Source organism: Panthera leo, chromosome A2 (assembly GCF_018350215.1).
Source record: "Panthera leo isolate Ple1 chromosome A2, P.leo_Ple1_pat1.1, whole genome shotgun sequence".
NCBI lineage: Eukaryota > Metazoa > Chordata > Mammalia > Carnivora > Felidae > Panthera > Panthera leo.
Genome location: NC_056680.1, coordinates 69,128,441 through 69,153,000, shown reverse-complemented (window position 1 = coordinate 69,153,000; position 24,560 = coordinate 69,128,441). Strand labels below are relative to the sequence as shown.

General features: G+C 38.3%; 1 protein-coding gene across 1 annotated transcript in view; it reads right to left on the bottom strand.

Moving 5' to 3' along the window:
* Positions 1-24,560, bottom strand: part of LANCL2 (LanC like 2) — a 50,053-nt gene that overhangs the window by 9,574 nt on the left and 15,919 nt on the right. The window contains exons 2-6 of the mRNA XM_042914145.1: positions 15,722-15,839; positions 11,328-11,535; positions 10,127-10,274; positions 8,963-9,109; positions 5,248-5,430 (exon numbers count right to left, since the gene is read on the bottom strand). Coding sequence (XP_042770079.1) covers positions 5,248-5,430; positions 8,963-9,109; positions 10,127-10,274; positions 11,328-11,535; positions 15,722-15,839 — 804 coding nt within the window. The remainder of the gene's footprint in view (positions 1-5,247; positions 5,431-8,962; positions 9,110-10,126; positions 10,275-11,327; positions 11,536-15,721; positions 15,840-24,560) is intronic.

Below are 24,560 nucleotides of genomic sequence, written 5' to 3'. Positions count from 1 at the left end.
AGAATAAAGCAACAGGGGAAAAAGAAACGAAGAGATAATTTAACAAAGGAAGATATACAAATGACCCATGAACAGGCAAATCTGCTCATCATTAATCTTCAGGAAGATGCAAATTACAACTACAATGAAATAGCCACCAGAATAAAATCAAAATGACTTAGAATACCAACCGTTGCCAAAGATGAGGAGAACCCTCTTACACTGCTGATGGGACTATAAAAGGCACAACTATTACTCTGTGCAAAGCTTTGGCAGTTTCTTACAAAACTGCAGCTACTTTCTGATCAGCAATTCTACTCCCAGGTATTGGCCCCAAAGACCTGTACAAGTGTTCATAGCAGCTTATTCATTAAAATAAGTGAAACTGGAAAACAATTAATAAACTGTGCTATGTTTATGGAAGTGATTTTTAAACTTAGGAAGGTATCATGATCTTGAGGAAGGAGGAAAGAAAGTAGAGTTTGAAAGAATCTCTCCAGGTGAGTCTGATATGCACCCCTAAGTATTCCATATTTCAAATAATCGACTTACAAAGGAGGCTCTGGAACACAGTTTATATGAAAACATTTTCTGATGCATGGTCAACAGCTGACCATCGAGGAGCATTTCTGCTAGAATTCTACTCTGGGGTTTTCGGTGCCAGCACGTAGGTGCAGGAGCAGGAAAGGCACAGTGGTTTCACACTTGAGCGTGAAATCGAAACATTATGTTGATACCACTTTGGTATGATTTACGTGGTTTTTGTGGGCATCATATTTGTAAATACCTTTCCAAATACAATTTTCATCTGACCAATGTTGGCATTTGTTTATAGTGGCTGAATCCATACAAACTGCTAATACCAGAGGGTCCATATGTGTAGTTAGAAGAAGGTAGAATTTGTTATCATTACCTGTAATTTACTGTCAGATAATCAAGAACTGATTATAACTATTCAGCAAAATAGCTTCCAGCTATAGGGTCCACAAACATAATTTGTTAGAAAGTCATTTGCAATTAATAAAATTCCTAATACAGCATATTGTTAAGACCCTGACATTTTTTTCAAGGATCATCTAAACTACTATAGAATTTTAAATTAACAAATAATACATGTTCATACAAAGTGGAGTACACTCAACTACCCACTGCAACTTGATTAGCATCTATAGGAAGGGAAAACAAATTAAGTGAGCCTCCACTCAATTTATAGTTTTTTTTTAAGTTTATTTATTTATTTTGAGGGGTGGGTAGGGAAGGAGGGGACAGAGAGAGAGAGAGAGAGAGAGAGAGAGAAAAGGTGAGCAGGGCAGGGACAGAAAGAGAGAGGGAAAGAGAGAGAATCTCACTGTCAGCGCTGACACTGATGCTGGGCTTGAACTCAGAAACTATGAGATCATGACCTGAGCCGAAATCAAGAGTTGGACATAGAACCAACTGAACCACCCAGGCGCTCCTATAGTTTTATGTGTGAAGGATATTAATAAATTTTCAAATACTTGAAAGCCTTATGCTTTCATAAGCATTCTTGAAGAACTTCTGAGTTGACATGCCAGCATGAGAAACTGTTGAAAACTTATTACACAAAATGTAAGCACTTCCTAATTCTGAGACCCCTTCAATGAATGCAGATCCTCTTGAGTTAACAAAAACCTAAGAGAAAATGGAGCCTAGAGCTGTGTTTCTCTAGCTTTGCACTTCCAACCCCGCTCCTGCCCACACCACCCTCTGCCTCGGCCAAACAAAAATCTCACCCTCTACTCTCTGACTCTGAAAATATATTCTTACCCCTAATTGTAAAACTATGTTCTAGAAGCCTTTTCAAATTGCCATTGATGCCCTCTTCCCCAAAAGATTCTGGTGTTTCTCGCCCTCCTCATGTTTGACTGGTGATGTAAATGGACAAAATGAAGTTTCAGTGATGAAGAATGGGATCTTAACGGGTTTTGCTCCACACTTTCTAGAAGACAGGAATTTCTGTGTTGGAATAAGCAGGGCAAGGACAGGCGTTCAAATGATATTCTGAGTGAAAGCCGCACAGGCAGCAGGGGGTCTGCGCCACCTGTGGCACAACCAGGAGCAGAGCTCTGCTACGTGTGACCAGCACAGGTGCAAACGGATGGTGGTGACAAAGGATGGTGGTGACGGTCAGCAGGGCTAATAGACATGGACCTCCCCAGGATGATGGCCCCGCTGGAAGCCCTGACGCCTCATTACTGCTTCCCACTGGCTCAGGGGTGGGGGTGGGGGAGACCCTCAGAAGCCAAGACTATGGGCCACCAGGAGTGCCCCCCTCTACAGTTTATCCCCTTTAATGTGAAAGAGAAAAGGGAGTCTGGCAAACAAAAGCTTTCATATTTTAACAAAGTCCTACATCTATTTTGAATATCAGAGTGCCCTTGTTTGTCAACAATATACTTAGATATTATGGTTGGATATTTATAATATTATAAACTTAGCTCTATGTCACTGAAGTTCCAACGATTGCTCTAGAGCTCCAATAAAGGGAGGCAGTGACTTGAACAAAATTCTGTTTTAATTTAAAGGCTGAGGTATTAATAGTTAAGAAGATGAATCATTAAATTCGTCTGATTTCCAAAGTGTATTTCATTGTGCCTTGCTCTTACCAAATATCCTAAACTTTCTATTTTCTTGAATGCTCATACCTGAATTTTATATTATTTGAATATTTTAGCTATTACTATTGTAGGGAGATTAAAAGATTCTGAAAAATTTGCCTAAATTATGAGAGATACATAGTTAGTCACAAGGGGAAAATAAAACTGATTCAGAGACCAGTTCTCTTGTTATTTTCAGGTAGAAATGTGAATTCTGCTTCATTAATTCCATCTACTTCCTCAAAACTAAGGGACTTTGCCAAAACACTAATCAATCTTTGTGATTATTGTCATATACTTTGATATATGAGCAACAACCTCCAACATCAAATATTATAAATAAAAATGTATTTAAAAAATAAAATTATGAAAAAAGCATTGGTTACAATCCAATTAAAAAACGCACAGAGGGCGTAACTGGGTGGCTCAGTCAGTTATGATCTCATGGTTTGTAAGATTGAGTCCTGTGTTGGGCTCTGCTGCTGACAGCACAGAGCCTGCTTGGGATTCCTTCTCTCCCTCTGTCTCTGCCTCTTCCTTGCTTGTGCTCTCTCTCTCAAAATCAACAAATAAACTTATTAAAAAAAGGGCAGAGGATCTGAATAGACATTCTTCCAAAGAAGACATACAGATTACCAACACACAAATGAAAAGATGCTCAACATCACAAATCATCAGGGAAACAGAAATCAAAACCACAACGAGTTATCACCTCACACCAGCGAGAATGGCTAAAATCAAAAAGACAAGAAATAACAAATGTTGGAGAGGATGTAGAGAAGAAAAAACCTTGTACACTACTGATGGGAATGCAAATTGGTTTAGCCACTACGGAAAACAGTATGGTGGTTCCTCAAAAATTTTAAAGTAGAGATACCATATGATCCAATAATTCTACTATTAAATATTTATCCAAAGAAAACAAAAACACTAATTCAAAAAGGTATGTGTACTCTATGTCTATTGCAGCGTTATTTATAATAGCTAAGAGGGTGTGCATGGAGCCTACTTCAAACAAACAAACAAAATCAAACATGAATCTAAGACAAAAGATAAATCCATCTGAAACTTAAAGTTACACAGAAAAAAAAATTAAAAATAAAAAAAAAAAGAGTGATTAGGGGTGCCTGGTTAAGTCGGTTAAGCGTCCGACTCCGGCTCAGGCCATGATCTCGCGGTCCGTGAGTTCGAGCCCCGCATCGGGCTCTGTGCTGACAGCTCAGAGCCTGGAGCCTGTTTCAGATTCTGTGTGTGTGTCTCTCTCTCTCTGCTCCTGCTCATGCTCTGTCTCTGTCTCAAAAATAAATAAAAACATTTAAAAAAATTTATAATAGCTAAGATATGGAAGCAATGTTTGTGTTTATATATACATATAAAATATATATAATGGAATATTACTCAGCCATATAAAAGGATGAAATCATGCCATCTGGGACAACATGGATGGACCAACAAGGTATTGTGCTAAGTGAAATAAGTCAAGACTGAGAAAGGCAAATACCATATGATTTCACTTGTATGTGGACTCCAAACAGAAAAATGAATAAAATAAAGAGCAGAATCAGACCTGCAAATACAGAGAACTGATGGTTGCCCAGGGGGAGGAGGTGGGGCGACGGGCAACATGGGTGAAAGAGATTAGGAGATACGGGCTTCCAGTTGGGGGGTAAGTCACAGGAATAAAAGGCACAGCCTAAGGAATAGAGTCCAAGATACTATTAAAGTGTTGTATGGTGACAGATGGTAGCGCACTTGTGGTGAGCCTGGGAGAACATATAGACTTGTGGAATCACTATGTTGTACACCTGAAACGAATACAACATTGTGTGTCGACTATGTTCAAATAAAAAATTAAAAAAATAATAAAATGTGTTAAGTCTCCTAAAAAACGTGCTTGGAAACATTTTTTCTCTGAGAACATCCATTATTTTTTCCAAGAAAGGACAAAACACTTAAGGGTTATAGAATATAGTAAGCTGTTTGTAATTTCAACTTCTATGTAATAAAATATTAAGAAAACACATTTAAAAAACACCGGAAAACAAAGCAGCAGCACTGTTTGCTTTCAACTTAGAAGATAATTCTTAGTCCAGGAGAGAAATCAAATGTATTCTTAATATTGTGCCCAAATGCATCTGGACAGTACCAGAAGACATCGGTAAAGGTACTGCCTATTTTCAGATAATATTCCATATGTGTAAAACTTTGAACATCACACCCATCCCTTATGAATAATTTTATAACAATTTTAAACTCAAATTTAAAAGCCCCTGAATAAGCATCATCATCCAGCAATAAAGGCTTATTCAAGCAAGAAAATAAAATGATGGGAAGTCAAACAAAAAAGCATTTGGTTATAATAGTGCCTATTGCCTTACTGGATATTCACACTCAGGATAAAAATCATTACTCTGCTGTTGGCTAGATTTTCTTTTACAAGTGAATATAATCGCTGTCAACACACACACACTTGGAGCTCCGACCATAGGAGTGACCAAGTGAAACAGGGAGACTTCATTTTCTAAAAACATTAATTCTAAAAAGCTTTTAGTTTGCAATCAAATGTGCTGGCCAAAATCTAACTGAGAACCTGGTGGAAAAACCGAAGCTCTGAACAGTAAATGCTTGTGGTACACATGGCAGTACTGACCTTGTAAGCCTGCGTAAGCATGTGGATGACGCCCGGGGCACCGTGGCACCAGTGGACCAAGCGATCGGTCTCATTGCTTAACGACGAAGGGTAATTCCCAGATCGGAATCTCTTGTGGCGCACGTAATCAATACTAGGTTTCACCATTTCTGTCAAGGTCTCTTGGTCCACTTTTGCTGCTGGCTTTAAACAAATAAAAACAGAACATTTAATTTCTTTTTCCTTATGTGTTTTTTAAGCCTTTGTACTGTAGCTAGTATAATAAAGCATCGATTACCTGGAATACTGAGGAGCATCTAAAATTAAAATTAATTCAATTATCTGGTTATTTAAGACTTGGATAGACCTTTTGTTTCAAATTTTTTTGATGTTGAAGACAGTCCGAAGGCCATCTGCTGGAGAATTCCCTCTCGCTCAGGGTAGGCCTTCACCTGACTGAATGAGGCCCACCCACACTGCGGAGGGCAAACTGCTTTACTAGAAGAAGTCCATGCATTCGTAGGAGTGCCAACAACACCGACTCCCTCTTGTTCACATTTGCTCAGGGACCTCTCTTGTGGCCGTGTATTCTGGGCCACTTGGAGATTAATATACATTCCTTAGAAATAACTGCTGCGGCAAGGATGGGGGAAGCCTGTTTTGGCCTCCCAGGAGTCTGTCAGAGATAACACAGTCTTTCCCCTTCCTGATGCACAGGTGGGGCCCCGAGATCTCACTAAAGAGTAGCTGCCCATTAGGTGTGTGCAAGCCCTTTGAGGTGTGTGCAAACCCTCTGATCTCACTGCAACACTCTTCTGCATGTCCCCTCCCTCCACAAAATCTACGGACTAAGGTCTGGACTTTGCAGAAAATAATTATGCAGGTGCCATGGATCATCCCCTACTGACACTCCCCCCCACCCACCCCGACCCTCGTCAGTAAGGTACCCTGAAGAAAAGTCTGTGTAAACTCCATGGAGTGGCCTACTTTGTTTTCTGCCTTCTCAGTTGGGGGATACTTTACCATCCCTCCCCTTATGTTCTAACACCATTCAATTTTTTTTAACGTTTATTTATTTTTGAGAGACAGAGAGAGAGAGAGAGAGAGTGAGTGAGTGGGAGAGGGGCAGAGAGAGAGGGAGACACAGAATTTGAGCCAGATGTGGGGCTCGAACTCATAAACGGTGAGATCATGACCCGAACCGAAGTCGATGCTTAACGAACTGAGCCACCCAGGCGCCCCTACACCATTTAAATGTAAATCTCACCCCAAATACCCTCATAGAAACATCCAGAAGAATGTCTGACCACATACCTGGACACTTTGGCCCAGCCAAACTGAAACACAGTATTAACCATCAGAGACAGCTATCTAACATTTTTAGTGGGAACTTTGAAACACCTGTATCTGTAGACCTTTACCTGAGCGGTTTCTCCAAAAACAACCAAAACATCCCACTTCAACCCCCCTCGTGAGGTGAAGGCAGTGATGCCAACGGGTAAGAGAGGCGGTAGTGCGTGATGCTGGTCGTGGGGACAGGGAGGTCTCCCCTCACACCCTGAAGACATCCAGCCAAGCCCCCTGTGTTCAGTTCTATGCTTCACTTCAACTGTCCTCTACACCAGCTTTCTTGAATTGAAAGATCTGGTTCGGTTTCTCCAGAACATTTCCTTTTGTCTCCAGTAGGAGTTAGGGGAGGGCCAGTCACTGTGCAGGGTGATCTTATTGGCAGAAGTCCAACTGCTCTGTATAAAGTTTTCAAAGAAGCCCCCTCGCTGCCCAAACACCATGCCCCACACGCACGCATCTCTCGGTCTTTGATAGCAACGGCACATTAAGTTCCTGAGTGCTGGGTTTTACAGGACAAACCAGCTTGCTTCTTGCTGGCATCCTCTTTTTCAGACACCTATGTGTGATCTTGCTCTGTCCTGCCTGGTCACCTGCCATTCTTTCATCTACTCTCAGTCTACACGTTTGTAGTCTGGGGCTCCAGATGTGTCCTAGTCTCATCAAGAAGTTAGGTTTCTGGTTTATTGTTGTCCTTGCTGTTTTGGGATGATTTTCAAGAGGAGAAATGTGTTTATTCTGCCATCTAGAAAGTGGAGTTTCAGTCATGTTTTAAAAGTTTTTTGTGTGTACTGTTGTGACAGCCTTCCAAATGAAACTGCATGGGAGAACCGTCCACCGCCACACTGACCCACAGCTGCACGGTAGACTGGCACTAAACGCAGGGGTGGTGGGGGAAGAGCCGCGTGTACCTGGCCCTTGTGAGCGAGCTTTGGCACACAGCTGCTTAAGAGATTGCTACAAGAAAACCGACGCTGATTTCCATACAGAATTCTGGGTAAATAATGGTGCCATGTTCTTCACTTTAAAAGCAGACAAGGGGACAATTTTGTGACCTGTGTTTCTCTCAAGGAAACCCTTATTATCTAACAAAATTAACCTAGACACTTCAATCTAAACTAAGTGATGTCTTATTGGTGTGGTTTTCATATGGTTATGATTCCCATAAGGGTGTCACTTAAGAAGAAAAGTTTCAAAAGCTAGTGTCAAAATATTTTTCTGGGGAAACAGAAAACACACACAAATCACCAACTTCCCAGAATAGCAGTGCTATTTTTAAATGAAATGCAATTCTAGTTACTTTGGAAACATGTGTCTGCACTATAAAGAAAATCCACAAATTGGAGTATATGTTTTATTTTTCTAGAATAAACAACGACAACTAGTTACCAGAAAATGGGGGTTTAGCCCTGTTTAAATATGAATTTCCTTTAGTGATAGAGTAAGTTTTTGAAAAAAAATTTTTTAAATTTTGAGAAAGAGAATAGTGTCAGTGGGGGAGGGGCAAAGGGAGAGGGAAACACAGAATCCGAAGCAGGGCTCCAGGCTCCAAGCTGTCAGCATAGAGCCCGACATGGGGCTCGAACTCACAAACTGTGTGATCATGACCTGAGCCAAAGTTGGACGCTTAACCGACTGAGCCACCAGGTGACCCATGGTAGAGTAGGCTTTCAAAAAGGATGTGAAGTAAAATTTTTAAAAAGAAGTATAAAGGTTTTTGGTTAAAAAGATCTAAATTCTAATAACCCACACTCCTTGACTTACCAGCTTTGCGATTTTCAGCATTAACTACTCTTTTATGGGTGTGGCAGATAAAGAAAGGTTTAATTAAAGAAAAAAAAGTAGGCTGTGTCTACAGTGGGGAAGGGAGGTCCAGGCCATGGGGCTGGAAGCAGGTTGAAGCAATATTTGGGGTGGGGTCTCTGCCTGCCTGATGGAAGTGAGTATTTAATTCAGCAGATGTCACGGATGATTGAGAGACCAGATCATCACGACAACAGTAAACTAGTTGAAAATTTAGAACACAACTGACAGCAAGTTGGGGGTATTTGAACATGAGAAAGTCTCTACCCAGTCTGGATGCTGGAGGCTCTTTCTGCTTCCCTCCATTCAAAGGGTTCCTACTACAATGAGCAGAAAGACATAGAAGAAAAATGCAGGCAGCAGGCACCTCACTAACCCAGTACAAAAGTGCATGCAGGACGCACACTCTTGGACTTCACTGCTTGGGGTTCATGAAGCAGAGCATAAATATCCATGATTCAGTGTAGGATCCTTATTTAATTTCAGTCTGCTGGATTTACACTAACATTTCAGGCCCCATTTCCCATCCGATCAAATATTTTATACTGTAGTCACTGTATTGGTATTCCAGAGTATTCCTATTTACCTGCATTAACATGTAGTAGATTCCAGCCATGCCGTGGGCTGCTCCAACGTACTGCTTCCTGTGCCACTGATACAACAGTGGACAGCGGTCAGCCTTCCTTTCTTCCCTTGACAGGGTCTTGCCTGATTCAATAATGGCATTGACTACCTATGGAGATTATGAAGACAGCGTTAAGTACCTTGTTTTTGTCTAATTAACAACATGTCTTTACATAGATTACTTAATCCAAAAATCTGTAAGCAGTGAATAGCACCACTGTTATCTTTACTTTATAAATTAATAAATAGAGGCAGAGAGAAATCAGAAGACAATCTCAGAGTAGAAAAAGACATCAGGGAGTCAAACCAAGAAATTAAAAGTTCTTTGCATGAACAGTTCACTGGAATCTAGAAAAACTTCCTAAAAGAACTTTCCCAGACTGCTTAGTTGCCTTGTAACTGCAATGTTTGCTCCAAAAGACCGGCCCTACATCTTCCAGGAAAGGCTGGAGGAACTGGCCTTATTTATGAACGGCTAATGAAATGCCCGCAGCATGCAGGGTTTTAGTTAAATCCAAAGAATATCATACCTGTAATGACTACATGGCAAAGACACAAACCGTTTCCTCATATCCTCTCTCCCCTCATACTTTTGGTAACAGTGCTCCAAGTTTTCACTGGGCACCTGGGCTCTGAGCTACAGACAGACACGGTCCTCTGAACAAGTTCTGGCAGTGAAGTGTGAGCAGGAGTGAAGCAGACAACCTCTAGATTGTGGCCTTAAAAAACAAGCTGCTTTGCTGCTCAAGTAGCTTGGGTCTTGCAGATAAGGGCATGCCCCTGGGACATAGCAGAACAGGACAGAAGAACCTGGATCCTTAGCCATATTCCCAGGACTGCCTAACCAGTTCAGATACCTCATGACCAGAAATAAACATCCTATCTTTTGAGAGATGCTGTTGTTTGGTTCTAGTAAAAACAGGTGAATTAATAGTGGCCTAAGAGGACAGATTTTTACAAAATGTACCTAGAAAGGAAAAAGAGGAGCTATTCGGTGATTTTATGACATCCCTTAAGAAATTACTGCTACCCAGAAGCAGAGTCCAGCCACTAATGCTGCTCTGTGCTGACAGGCTGGGATGGTAGACAGAGCGCGCACCCACCGTTGCCGGCAGCCCCACTGTACCTCTTTAATAGCTGACTCACACACCGTGCCCGGGCCGATCTCCGTGTTCAGGTAGAGTAAGGCGTACAGATAACCTGCCCGTCCATAGAGCAGCTCATCGGGAAGGTCCGAATCTCGGCACACAATCGTCTTCTGGAGCTGCAGAAGTCTACCCAACAAGAAAAATTCTGTTTTCCCAGACAGTGTCTGAGATACCTCTTCCTGAAACTGTCAATAACCCCATCACTTTAGGAATTACCTGTTACTTTAAATTTAAAACCGAGTTTACAACATACTGAAAAAAAAAAAAAAAAAAAACAAACCCACCCCACCCAAACAACCAAAACTTTTCCACTACACTAATTTCTCTCTCAGATATCAAATTAATAACAAAACACTCTTCGGTTCAAAATATCTACCTTTAGGGACGCCTGGGGGGGCTCAGTCAGTTAAGCGCCCGACTTTGGCCCAGGTCACGATATCACAGTTCCTGAGTTCAAGCCCCGCATCAGGCTCTGTGCTAACCCTGCAGACCATGCTTGGGACTCTCTCTCCCCCTGTCTCTCTGCCCCTCTCCTGCTCTCTCTCAGAATAAATAAAATTAAAAAAAAAAATCTACCTTTATATCTAGTCTAAACGATATAAGAGATGATATTCAATTTTGAAATCCAGAATGATTTAAAATTTAAAAGAAAAGAGTACTAAAATGTAGTCAATGCTTGGGAACTAGCTTGAGTCATTCTGTCTTTCAAAAAACATCAACCAACTAGCATGTGCCACACACTCCACCAGACCACGGGCGTGAGCCCTGATTTCTCCCTCTTCAAAAGAGAACATAAACCAGTTATTTTAGGTGCAATAAAAGTTTTACACTAATTGTTCCAAAACAATTGAACCTAAAAATAACTTAGTTATGATAGCGAACCTAAGGCATAGACGCTAATTTTCATGCAATGAAGGCAACCAATTACTTAGGAAAAGATTAAAGTAACATGAAGGAACATGTTTATTGCTCCCCAAATGAAGGCAGACACAGGCTTGGATAGAAAGGAGACATGTGATCTTATCATTATGTTCCAATTAATATATAACCTCTTCACTTCTTGGAAAGGCCTGTTTGCAACAAGAGATGAATTAAAAAATAATTTTTTTTGAATATCTTTCTACAGCAACACCTTGAATTGAGAATTTAGAGAAAATACTTCCAGTTTTAAAAACTCACTTTGTGATGCATTCCTGGGACTCACAATCACTTTTGAGTTTATGATACACCACAGCTCCTACTGCAAGGGGTCCAGCATCTCCACACAGGAAAGTGACCCTGCGGCCATTTAGATTCCGAAGTGTTCTCTTTACATAATCCAGGGATCGGAGCAGGTAGGTCTGGTCACATGTGACCCGGTACAGCTGCAGGTATAAAAGGGCTATGCCTAGAATAATGCCCCACCCCCAAAGAAAAGCATTATTACCTTTCTTTTTCACCTTCAGGATGTTATTTTATGATTACACGAAAAACTACATAAAACCTGTTTCTGAAGGAGCCTCGTCCAACAAATTACACATGATACATCTTTTAAAAACAGAAAGATGGGGTGCTGGGTGGCTCAGTCAGTTGTGTGTCTGACGCAGGATTTCAGCTCAGGCCATCATCTCATGGTTCGTGGGATCGAGCCCCACATTGGGCTCTACGTTGACAGAGTGGAGCCTGCTTGGGAGTCTCTCTCTCTCTCTCTCTCTCTCTCTCTCTCTCTTTCTCTCTCTACCTGCCCCTCTTCCACTTGTGCTTTCTCTATCGTTCTGTCTCTCAAGTTAAAAAAAAAAAAAAAAGGAAAATAAAAACAGAAACAAAAAAAAACTCAGGGAAGAAAAGGCTAAACCAAGTTTAAATCCATTATCCTACTAATTGCTCTGATAGTGATTCAATACCTCCTAGACAAGGTAAAATGTATGACTTCCCACACATTCCCATTTTCTGTACATTCATTTTAAGATCTTATCCCTTCTCCTCTGTATTTTAAGCTAACTTGGATCCTTTTTACTTCTCATATAATCGTTTCCTCCTATCCCATCCTAAATTAAATTATCACTTTCTAAATTTTACACCCTCCTTTCCAATTTTCCTATTTCTCACAATTTTTCAATTTCTTTAGTGACCAACATATCCAAATGACCAACCAACCAGTGATCAACTCACTGTTTATGGACTAGCTATCTGATGCAGAGTAAGGTAACGAACACAGAAGACAGAGTTTATCACGTATGTAACCTTCCTATTTAAAAAAATATTTTTTAATGTTTTTATTTTTGAGAGAGACAGAGGTGAGCGGGGGGAGGGGCAGAGAGAGAAGGGAACACAGAATCCAAAGAAGGCTGCAGGCTCTGCGCTGTCAGCACAGAGCCCCACGCGGGGCTTGAACCCAGGAACCGTGAGATCATGATCTGTGCTGAGGTCAGATGTTCAACCAACTGAGCCACCCAGGTGCCCCAACAACCTTCCTATTTTAGATTAAGGAACAAATCCAGGCACTCAAGTGAACCAGAGAGGGGCCTTTTTCTGGAAACCTATAGAGGATGACCTGTTCGGCTTCTGAAAGCCTGCTATTATTCCTGGACCCCAGTCACTATGACAGCTAAGTAAAAGAAATGAATCTGTATAAATATATACTTACTGAAATATATTGCAGAAAAAGTATTGATAGAAATGATATGATGGTGAAAAGGACACAATAAATATTTATTCATGTTTCAACTGGGATTCTCTAATATTATGTTCTTTGTCTAATATCCACTCTCATTTCTATTATTTTTCATTTTGCTTTAATTTTTTCACTTGAGTATAGCTGGCACACAATGTCACAGCAGTTTCACGTGCACGACACAGCATGGTCATTCAACATCTCTGTATGGTACACTATGCATTTTGCTTTTTACATTTCTCTAAATAGGTAGTTTCTTTTTTCTTTAACTCTCCATTTCAGGGTATCCTACTTCCCTTTCAAATTCTTAACATCTCTCTCTCTACATATATTTGAAAAGAACTTTTCTCATTACTCATTTCTTTAAAGCTTTTAAGTCGAACAGCTATAAAAGTACCATATTTGTAAGCCTAGAAAAAATAGCCTTCCATATGAATTGCTTATAAACTCCTAGAGTTAAGGTTTTTTTGTATTCAAAAAATTGACATTATAAACATAGAAAGCAAGTTAAAAGTTACAAATTTCAAACATAATCACTATAGAAGGTTTACAAATAAGTACTTCATGATTGACTGAGAAATCCATAAAAATAGAATGATGATGTGGTCAGCTTGTGACTCTAAAAACCTATAGTTATGTGTATTCAATGCTTAAATATTTTATTTATTTATTTATTTATTTAGTTAGTTAGTTAGTTAGTTAGTTAGTTATGAGCAAGAACAAGCAAGCAGGGGAACGTGGCAGATGGAGAGAGGGAGAGAGTGAGAGAGGGAGGGAGGGAGGGAGAAGGAGAGGGAGAATCTTAAGCAGGCTCCATGCTCAGCACAGAGCCCGACACAGGGCTCAATCTCACAACCCTGAGATCATGACCTGAGCCAAAATCAAGAGTTGGCCACTCAGTTGACTGACACACCAAGGCACTCCACTGCTTAAACATTTTAAAGTAAATGACAGGCAAACTATTTTTTTTTTAAAGACATCCTAACTTTCTGCCCTTGAAAACTTCAGTATAAACATCTAAAATATATAAACCTATTTTATAAGCCAAAGTAGCATTATAACTATCAAATTAATAATTAGTAAGGGAGACTGAGCTGTGGTTATTTTTTTGGTAAATATTTATGTCAGTTTTGGTACCAGTATTATCCTTGCTTCATAAAATAACAGGAAGTATTCCTTATTTTCCTATCTTTTGAAACATTTAAAAGGAGCAAAGGGGAAATGGGTTAAATGGGTGATGGGTATTAAGGAAGGCATCTCATGTTGGGATGAGCACTGGGTGTTATATGTAAGTGATGAACCACTAAATTCTACTCTTAAAACCAATATTATACTATATGTTAACTAACTAGAATTTAACTAAAATTTTGAACTAAACAACAAAAACTACTTCAAAACATATGTTTAAAACAAGAAAGATGTGATACACACACACACATATACATATGTACACACAATGGGACATTAGCCTAAAAAGAATGAAATCATGCCATTTGCAATGAAATAGATGGAGCTAGAATGTATTATGCTAAGCAAAGTAAGTCAGTCAGAGAAAGATTAAATACTGTATGATTTCCCTCATATGTGGGATTTAAGAAATAATACAGATGAACATAGGGAAAAGGGAAAAAAAAAGAGAGAGTAAAGGAAACCATAAGAGACTCTTAACTATAGAGAATAAACTGAGGGTTGATGGGCGGGGGGGCGGGGGGGGGGGTTAGGTAGGGTAAATGGGTGATGGGCATTAAGGAGAGCATTTGTGATAAGCACTGGGTGTTATATGTAAGTGATGAATCACTAAATTATACTTCTGAAACCATTATTACACTATATGTTAACTAAGTAAAATTTAAATAAAACTTTGAAATAAAAGAAAAAGGTGTTTTAGGGAAAATCTGTGCTAAGAGTAACTATGTTGTTTTTCCTTTCAAAATATCCTTCTTTGAATTTACTTCAAGTTAGCCAAAATTATCTAAATTTATATTAAGATAAATTTCTTTGGCTGTATAAGTTGAACTAACTCCATTTCTTCCTGGGTTTAAAAGTTTGAAAAATTTAATTGTAATGTCATTTATGTAAATGTTGTATTCATAATAGACAAATATAAATAAAGCATCACAGAAATAAATAAAAAAATAAACACAAAAAAAGATTAGGAACTTGTTCGATTGTGTATTGCAAAAGCAGGTATTGTATCGGTTCTCAGTATTCTAACATGTATACTTATGTCTATGCTGTTCATTGACTAAACTATAAAAGTTTAGCAAAGGCTATAAATCAGTATGAAAATTATTATTGGCACTAATCATACTGTATAGTCTAATCCCTCAGAAGAAGGTCTTTATTTCCTTATACTCCCTAAGTAGTTATCATAATGTTCTGGCTACACGGTAAAATAATAAGAATATAAAGATTAGTTAAGGCAAGCTAACTTTGAAATTAAGTTTTTGGATGCAAAGTGTATTACTGGTTGCTTATTCAATTATTATCACTAAATTCAAAAGCAAAATCTTTATGTGTCCAAATGAGTCAAATGGGTACAAGCAATAGGTTAAATAGTTTAGGTACAATGGAGAAATCACATACCACAACTTGTCACAAAGATCAAAGTGTAAAGGCAAATAAACAACTGAACCTACAGCAAGTTATCTCTTATTATACATTTTCATAGATACCCATATATTAGGTCAAACAAATAATGCTATAAAAATATGACATACTACATATCAAAGTTCAAATTTCAGGCAGAAAAGATTTCTTTAGAAATAAAATTCCAAAGTATCTCATCACTGAAGAAGTTCAAGATTTTGTTTAAAGGGTATAAAACTTTACCACTTTAAAAGAAGAAAAATTTTAAATTTAAGTGTTACAATTGTAATCCCCAAACAGAACATCAATTAACTATACCCTATATTCTCACCTGTCCAACCAGTATAAGCAGAGCAATCATGTGGATCAGCTGTCTTGAGCCCCTCTTCCATTTGCTGTAGAAGATCTTTGATTTTGGTCTGGATTCGCCTTGTGAAATTATGAATGATCTGAGAACCAAAAAGAAGACATAAATTTAAATTGCATAAGAGTAGGGTAATATTGTAATAAATACTTCAGTAGTCTAACTTGTCAGAACATGAGACAGTAATCATATTACTTGGCCCATTTCAATGTTTCATTGGTTATAGGGTCTCTACTTTGATTTTATAAGGAAAATTGGTAAATGAGATAATGCCCTATATGGACTATAAGTCATTGGTAAAATTATAAAAAATAAGTTATAGAAACCAAAGGAAAAACTATTTCTTAAAAAAGACGGATTTGGGGCACCTGGGGGACTCGGTTGAGCATCCAACTCTTGATTTTGGCTCAGGTCATGATCCCGGAGTCGTGGGATTAAGTCCTGCATCCAGTCCATACTGAACATGGAGCCTATTTAAGATTCTCTCTCTCTCTCTCTCTCTCTCTCTCTCTCTCTACCCCTCTCCCCTGCTTGCGCTCTCTCTCTAAAATAAAAATTTTTAAAAAGATGGATTAGACTAAACAAAAAAAGATGGATTCGACTAAATGTTAACTTCTACAAGTTAAAGAATATAAGAAAAAGATGATTCAAAAATTAATGACCAGGGGGAAATAACTGTAATAGAAAACAATATAATAAAAAAAGACTACAATAATACAGAAATAGATATAAAATTATTGATGTACTTTTTAAAAAGAAAAAATCAAAAATATTCAATCACTTAGAAATTATCGAAAAGAAAATAAATACAAGTACCATGGTTTGCCTTATCAGATTAACAAATAATAACACTGAAAAATATGAAGTCCCCATGCTGCTAGGAGCTACAGAAACAAGTATCCTTTTTCACTGCTGGTAGTCTTTCTCAAGAGAAACAGCAATATTCTTCTTTTTTTTCAAATTTTTTTTAACATTTTTGAGAGAGCAAGCACGAGTGGGGGAGGGGAGAGAGAGAGGGAGACACAGAATCTGAAGCAGGCTGCAGGCTCTGAGCTGTTCACACAGAGCCCGACATGGGGCCTGAACCCATGGACTAAGAGATCATGACAGAGATCAGGACCGAGCCGAAGTCTGATGCCCAATGGGCTGAGCCACCCGGGAGCCCCAGAAATATTCTTAAATAGGTAGCTGATAGTGTTCAGATTTTTATGTCTCTGATGATTTTTGAAAAATCTACTGCTACACAAATTGCTGAGGTATATTAAGATACGTGATTATGGTCATGAGGTTTTCTATTTATTCCTTTATTTATTTATTGCTTTCATGTATTTTGTAGTTCTGTTGTTAGACATAGACAAATTTATGACTGTATGTCCTCCTGACAGAGTGACTTGTTATCCTAATGAAATGTCCCTCTCTGGGACTATAGAGAAAATGTTTTTGTGTTATTGCACAGTTAGGGCTTTCAGGGCAAATTTTACTGAAATTTGGGGTTCTGAACCAAAAGTAAACTTTAGGAATTAAGTTACAATTGAATACATTGTGAGGACTCCAGACAGGTTTACTTAATCCCAGAGGTATGTGTTTACATTTCTGGGGGCTGTATGTATTTCTGAGTAGTAAAACTGAAGACCAGTGGGCTTATCTTTTCATTGAGAGATTTATTTACACCCCCCCCCCCACAAAGACTTAGATATTTGCAATGAAACTCTCAGAAGAAGGGAAGAAGTTTCCTCTATTCCATTTGTAAAAAGCAGAGAAAAATTATTTCTTTTTTAAATATTTGCCTACAATACATAGACTGTGTGTGGAGGACATCTGACCTGGCTTCATTGTGTTGTCCCATAGGCAAGACCTGAGACATGTGGAACCACTCACTGGCTATAGTCTGTCTGATAAATAATAAATCTCTGATCCAGAAACCTCTTGTGTACATTGAGGAAAAAATTAATTGATAAATAGTAAAAATCTAAATGAGGGTGAGATAGGCATCACTGCAGCATTGGGCATACCTTATTTTTGTCCTGCAATAATAAAAATAAATCCACAAACATAAGCGCTTCTGTGTGAGTTGTAGAACCCAGCGCCTTGCACCACGGGACCCACGGTGGGTTTAGCTCACCGGTCTACCAGATATCAGTACTGGCTGTAGAACCTACATGAGACTGTGAATTGGTTCCCACCCCTCTCAGATGTGATCTGGGAGTGCATGCAGAACAGTGAGTTAAGCAATCACTTTCAGATCATAAAGCCTTTGGGGGAAGTCCTGATTTCCAGAGGAAAAGTTCCAACATCCACTAGAGGAAAAAAAACAAGTTTGTAGGCACTAGATTGGGTAAGACACCCCTTCTCGAAGGTGGTATAGCACAGGGCTAAATAGATTGCCTGTATTTTCTCCCACAGGGAAAAGGGAGAGCCTGGGCATGAATGAATGCCCAGTTTTCAAATTTGTGCAGGACTCTGCTGAAGAGACTCATTTTTCTCTCAGCATCCAGAGCATCACTTAGAGAGCTCCATGAATGGGGAGAAGAGGCAAATCAGGGCTGTAGTATATAAGATTCTCAGACAGCATAAAAGGGATATAGTTCCTGCTGATGTATGTGTTCCAGATTCCATCAGGTTCATGAAAAATCAAGGAAACATGACATACCCAAAAGATCACAATCATCTTCCAAAAACCAAACCCAAACAAAGACATGAAAATGTATGATTTACCCGATAAAGAATTCAAAAAAGCTGTTTTAATGAAACTCAATGAGTACAAGAAAATACAGAAAGAAAATTTAAGGAAATCAGGAAAAGAACACATGACCAAAATGAGAAATTTAACAAAGAGATAGAAATCACAGAAAAGAATCAATGATAAACTCTGGAGTTGAAGAATTTAATGGAATAGAATCACAACAGAGAGAATCAAAAGCAGAGTAGACCAAACAGAAGATAGAATGAGTTAGAGGACAGGCACTTTGAAACACCCAGTCTGAAGACAAAAAAGAAAAACAAATTAGAGAGTGAAGAAAGCCTATGTGATCTATAGGACACTTATAAAACAAAACAAAACAAAAACAAATTTCTGAATCAGTTCCACAAAGAGAAGAGATGAGGGAACAGAAAGCTTAAAGAAATGATGGCAGAGAACTTCCAGATTCTGGGAAAAGATTTAAACATAATAAATAGATCACCCCATTATTTTCATTCAAAATGTCCTTGTCTAAGACACATCACAATAGAAACATCAAAAATCAAACTGTAGAGTGCTGACAACACTGACTCCATCTTTGGCCCTCCATCTTGTTCATATTCACTTGATGACCTCTCTTGGGGGCTACATATCTAGACCCCTTGAAGATTAATATGCATACCTTAGAAAAGACCACCAAGGCCAGGATGGGGAGAGGCTTGCTTTGGCCTCCCATGAATCTGTTAGAGATAACATAGTCTTGCCCCTTCCTGGTGGCACAGGGGGTGCCATAATATCTAATTAAAGATTATCTGCAAATTAGATACATGCAAACCCCTTTGAGATGCATGTAAACCCTTCAATCTCACTACAATGCCCTCTTGTGTGTCCTTTCATTCTATAAAATCTGTGGATTAATGTCTTGACTTTGCACAGAATAACTACAAAGCAACTGGATCATCTACTGCCTGATCCCCCCATCAGTAAGTTCCCCTGAATAAAACACTGTGTAAACCAAAAGAAGTTGCCTTCTTTGTTTCTCAGTCTCAAAGTGCCTTCTCCATTTGGAGGATACTTTATTGTCCCTCTCCCACCTTCTAACACAACAACAAAAAAAGAGAGAAACCTAAAGGTAGCAAGAGTAGAGATTATATATAACCTACAAAGGAACTTCAATGGGGGTATCAGTGAATTTCTCAGCAGAAATTGTACAGGCTAAGACTAGGATGATATATTCAAAGTGCCAAAAGAAAAAATAACTGCAAACCAAAACCAAAAAAACAAACAAACAACCCCACCCCCCCCCCAAAAAAAAACTTTCTGGCAAAATTATCCTTCAAGAATGAAGGAAAATAAAGACTTTCCCAAACAAACAAAAGCTGAGGGAATTCATCACCACTAGACCTGCCTAATGAGAAGGGCTGAAAGGAGTTCATCCAGCTGGAATGAAGGGAAGCTAACTAGTAACATGAAAATATAGGGCTGCCTGGGTGGCTCAGTCGGTTAAGTGTCCAATTCTTGATTTTGGCTCAGGTCATGACCTCACAGTTTGTGATTCGGGCCCCACGTTAGACTCTGCACTGACCTCATGGAGCCTGCTTTGGATTCTCTGTCTCCCTCTCTCTCTGCTCCTCCCCCACTTGCTCTCTCTCACAATTAAATATTTAAAAACCAAAACTAAAAAAAAATACGAAAATATAAAACACACTGATAAAGGCAGACATGCAGTCAAATTCAGAAAACTCTAATACTATAATATGATAGTGTGTTACCCATTTTACTATAAAGGTCAGAACAAGAGTAGCAAAAATAAGTATTACTATTAAAATTTGCTAATGAATATACAATATAAAAAGAGACAAATCATCACTAAAAAGCATAAAAGGAGGAGAGTAAAAGGGTGGCGATTTCATGTGAGATTGAGGTTAAGCTGTTATCAGTGTAAAAGAGACTATTAGATCTATAAGATGTTTTATGTAAGTCTCATAGTAACCACAAAACAAAGACGTAGGAATCAGAGCATACAACAGTGACAAATCACAAACCGACAAAGGAATGCAGCAAGAGAGGCAAAAAGGAAAAAGGCAACTACAAAACAGGCAGAAAGCTATTAAAAAGATGGTGCCGGTAAGTCCTTATGTGTCAATAATTACTGTACATGTAAGTGGACTGAACTTTTTAAACCAAAAGGCAAAGAGTATCTTGATGGGTAAAAAAAGAAAAACCAAACAACAAGACCAAACCTGAAAGAGACTCACTTCAGCATTAAGGACACACATAGGCTCAAAGTGAAGGGATGGAAAAAGATATTCCATGCAAGTGGAAACCAAAGGACAAGGGTGGCTATATCAGAAAAAAATAAGAAAAGAACAGACTAAGTAAAAAACAGTAACATGAAACAAAGGTCATTGTATAAAGATAAAGGGACCAGTTCTTCAAGGAGACATAAAAATTGAAAATATATACACACTCAACATGAGAGCACCTAATACATTAAGCAAATATAATCAGATCCGCAGGGAGAAGTAAACAATACAAGAAAAAAGTGGAGTTTAATATACACTTTTTAAGAATGAATAGATCATCCCAACAGAAAATCAACAAGCAAACATTGGATTTAGACAATATGTTAAACCAAATGGACCTGACATATAGAAGACATTCCATTAGACAATAACCAAATACACATTCTTCTCAAGTGCACACATATCATTCTTCAACGATAGATCATATCTTCATACAATCACAAACAAGTGTTACCAAATCTAGAAGACTGAAATCATACCAATTATCTTTACTGGCAAAGTTATAAAAGTGGAAATCAATAAGAAGAAACTGGAAAATCTACATATATGTGAAAATTAAACAATGTACCCCTCAATAATCAAAGGGTCAAAGAAGAAATCGAAAGGACATTAAAAAAGTAACTTGAAACAAATGAAAATGGAAACACACATACTTAAATTATGGGATGCTGCAAAAGCAATTCTAAAAGGGAGGTTTATATGGATAATATTTATATAGATAATTTCTATATTAAGAAAAAAGTGATTTTTTAGAAAGTTTATTTAATTATGTTGAGAAAGAGCATGAGCAGGGTAGGAGAAGAGAGAGAGAGAGGATCCAAGCAGACTCCGCGATGTCAGTGTGGAGCCCAGTGGGGTGTTTGAACTCACCAACTGTGAGAGCCACGACCTGAGCCTAAATCAAGAGTCAAGTACTTTACCGACTGAGCCACCCAGGCATCCCAGGCAAAATTAAGATCTTAAATAAATAACCTAACTCTACATCTCAAGAACCAGAAAAAGAATAAACCAAGCCCAACATTAGCAGAAGGAGAAAAATAATAAATATCAAAGCAAAAGTACATGAAATAGAGACCAGAGGAAAAGTAGAAAAAAATTAACAAAACTAAGACCTCGTATTGCAGAAAGAAGAAACAATCGACAAACCTTTAGCCAGTCTGAAAAAAAAGCAAGACCCAAATAAATAAAAACATAATGAGGGGCACCTGGGTGGTTCAGTCGGTTAAGCATCCAACTCTTGATTTTGGCTCAGGTCATGATCTCACAGTTCCTGGGTTCAAGCCATGCATTGGCATTTGTGCCGAGAGTGCAGAGCCTGCTTGGGATTCTCTCTCTCTCTCTGCCCCTCTCTCACACACGTGTGTGCTCCCTCTCTCTCTCTCTCTCTCTCTCTCAAAATAAGTAAACTTAAAAAAAAATAAAATAAAAACAGGAATGAAAGATGAGACATTACAAGTGATACCAAAGAATGTAAAGAATCATGGGAGACTTCTATGAACAGTTATATGCCAACAGAATTGATAACCTAGAAGCAACGGATAAATTCCTAGAAACATACAGCTAAGGCCAAATCAGAAAGAAATGGGAAATATGAACAGAGCAATACAGGGGCAAGGAGATTCAATGTGCAATCAAAAGCCTTCCCAAGAAGAATTCCTCAAATGAGATGATGAATTCTACCAAACACTTCAAGCAAAATTAACCATTCTTTTTTTTTTTTCAAAATCTTCTAAAATTAAAGAGGAGGGAATACTCCAAATGCATTGTACAAGACCAACACTGCCAAAGCCAGATAAGGAACACTGTAAGAAAACTACACATCAATATCCCTGATGAACATGGATGCAAAACTTTTCAGTAAAATATTAGCAAACTGAATTCAAAAACACATTAAAAGGACACTATACCAGGATCAGGTGAGCTTTATTCCTGGGATGCAAGGATGATTCATCAATAAATGTGATACACCACATTAATAGAACAAAAGATAAAAAACTATATGATTCCCTCAACAGATTTAAAAAAATACAATTGACCCTTCCTTGATTTCATGATTAAACTTTCAAAAAATTGGAAATAGAAGGAACACACCTTAACATAATAAAGGTGTATACAACAAGGCTATAGCTAACATGACACTTAAAGATGAAAGGTTGAAAGCTTTTCCTCTAAGATCAGGACCAAGACAAGGGTGCACACTCTAACCACTCTTAATCAAGATAGTACTGGAAGTCCTAGCTAGGGCAGTTAGGGCAAGATAAAGAATTAAAAGGCATCCAAATCAGAAAGGAGAAAGTAAAACTGTCTACATTTCCAGACGACATCATCTTATATACAGAAAATCCTAAAAACACAGCCAAAAAATTGAGGGAAGTAATCAACAAATTCGGTAAAGTTGCAGGATATAAAACCAACGTACAGAAATCAACTATGCTTATATATACTAACAAAATAGCTTAAAAAGAAGCAAAGAAAACAATTCTATCACAATAGCACCAAATACAATAAAATACTTAGGAATAAATTTTGCCAAGGAGGTGGACTATAAGACTATGAGACTATATGACTCTGAAATGAAAGAAACTGAAGACAAACAAATGCAAAGAAATCCTGTGTTCATGAACCAGAAGAATTAATATGTTACTGCTGTTAATGAATATGCCAACAACAATGGCTGATTCTCCATCTAACTGTCTGAAGACCTTGTGACTACAAGTTATTAGCTTGAACTTCCTGAGACTTGTGCTTTGGCTTTTACTGTGAATCAAAGGGATACAGAATAATTTGCATGACAATAAAAAGACTGGAGAAGCACCTGTTTGATACCCGGTACGGCACTACCCATAAGATGGTACCCAGTCCATGTCTATTTCCCATACTCTTCTTCCCTACCATCAGAATTCTGATTATATTCAGGGCAGCGATGCATCCAGCCCCAGAAGAGCTACTTGCTTTTCCAGGCTGCCTTAGGACCAGGGGCAGACATATGACACAGTTCTGACCAATGAGGCATAAGTACAAGTCTTCTAGGACCTCTTAGAAGGTTCTTCTCTTTCCTGATGAAAGAGAAGGATACAGCTGGCACTCCCTTCTTTTTTTTCCCTTTTCCCTGCTATAAAATTAGACATGCAGTCTGGAGCTGTAGCAGCCATCTTCTACTAAACACAAAGAAGATGAGAGAAACACCAAAATGATCTCATAAATCCAGGCCCTGATCTTGTCAAAATAAGTCAACACCAATAGTTGTGTACTTCCAGACTTGCTATATGGGAAAAATAAGCTGATTAAGATACTTCCAAAATTGAGACTTCTGTTTATTGTAGCTGAATGCAGGCCGAACTCATATTTATATACAGTCTTGGCTCTGCTATAATAACCTTATCCCAAAGTATATGCTTTATTCCTCATAAATGCCACTGGAATGTAGCTCTAAGACTTATGATTATTTAATCCCTACTAATACTTGCCAAAATTTCACTGTAAAAATTTGTCTGCCTCTGCTTTGAGGTGGCTTTTCTAGTTCTTTATTTTCTCTCCCTCATAAAAGAAACTTCTAATTTGTTTATATGAGAACCACACTCTTATAAACAAAGAAGAAAATTTATTATGCCAGAATTCTGTTTGCATGTGATAAAGATTACCATACCAGGAGAATTTCTAACTGGCTCATCTCAGTTAATAGCAGTATTATATAAAGATAATTAACAACTACTGAGCACTTATAACATGACTGGCACTAAGTGCTTTACATGATATTTCAATTACTCTTCACATCACCAAATGCTTTTCTGATTTTAGGTGAGAAAACTGAGGCTTACCC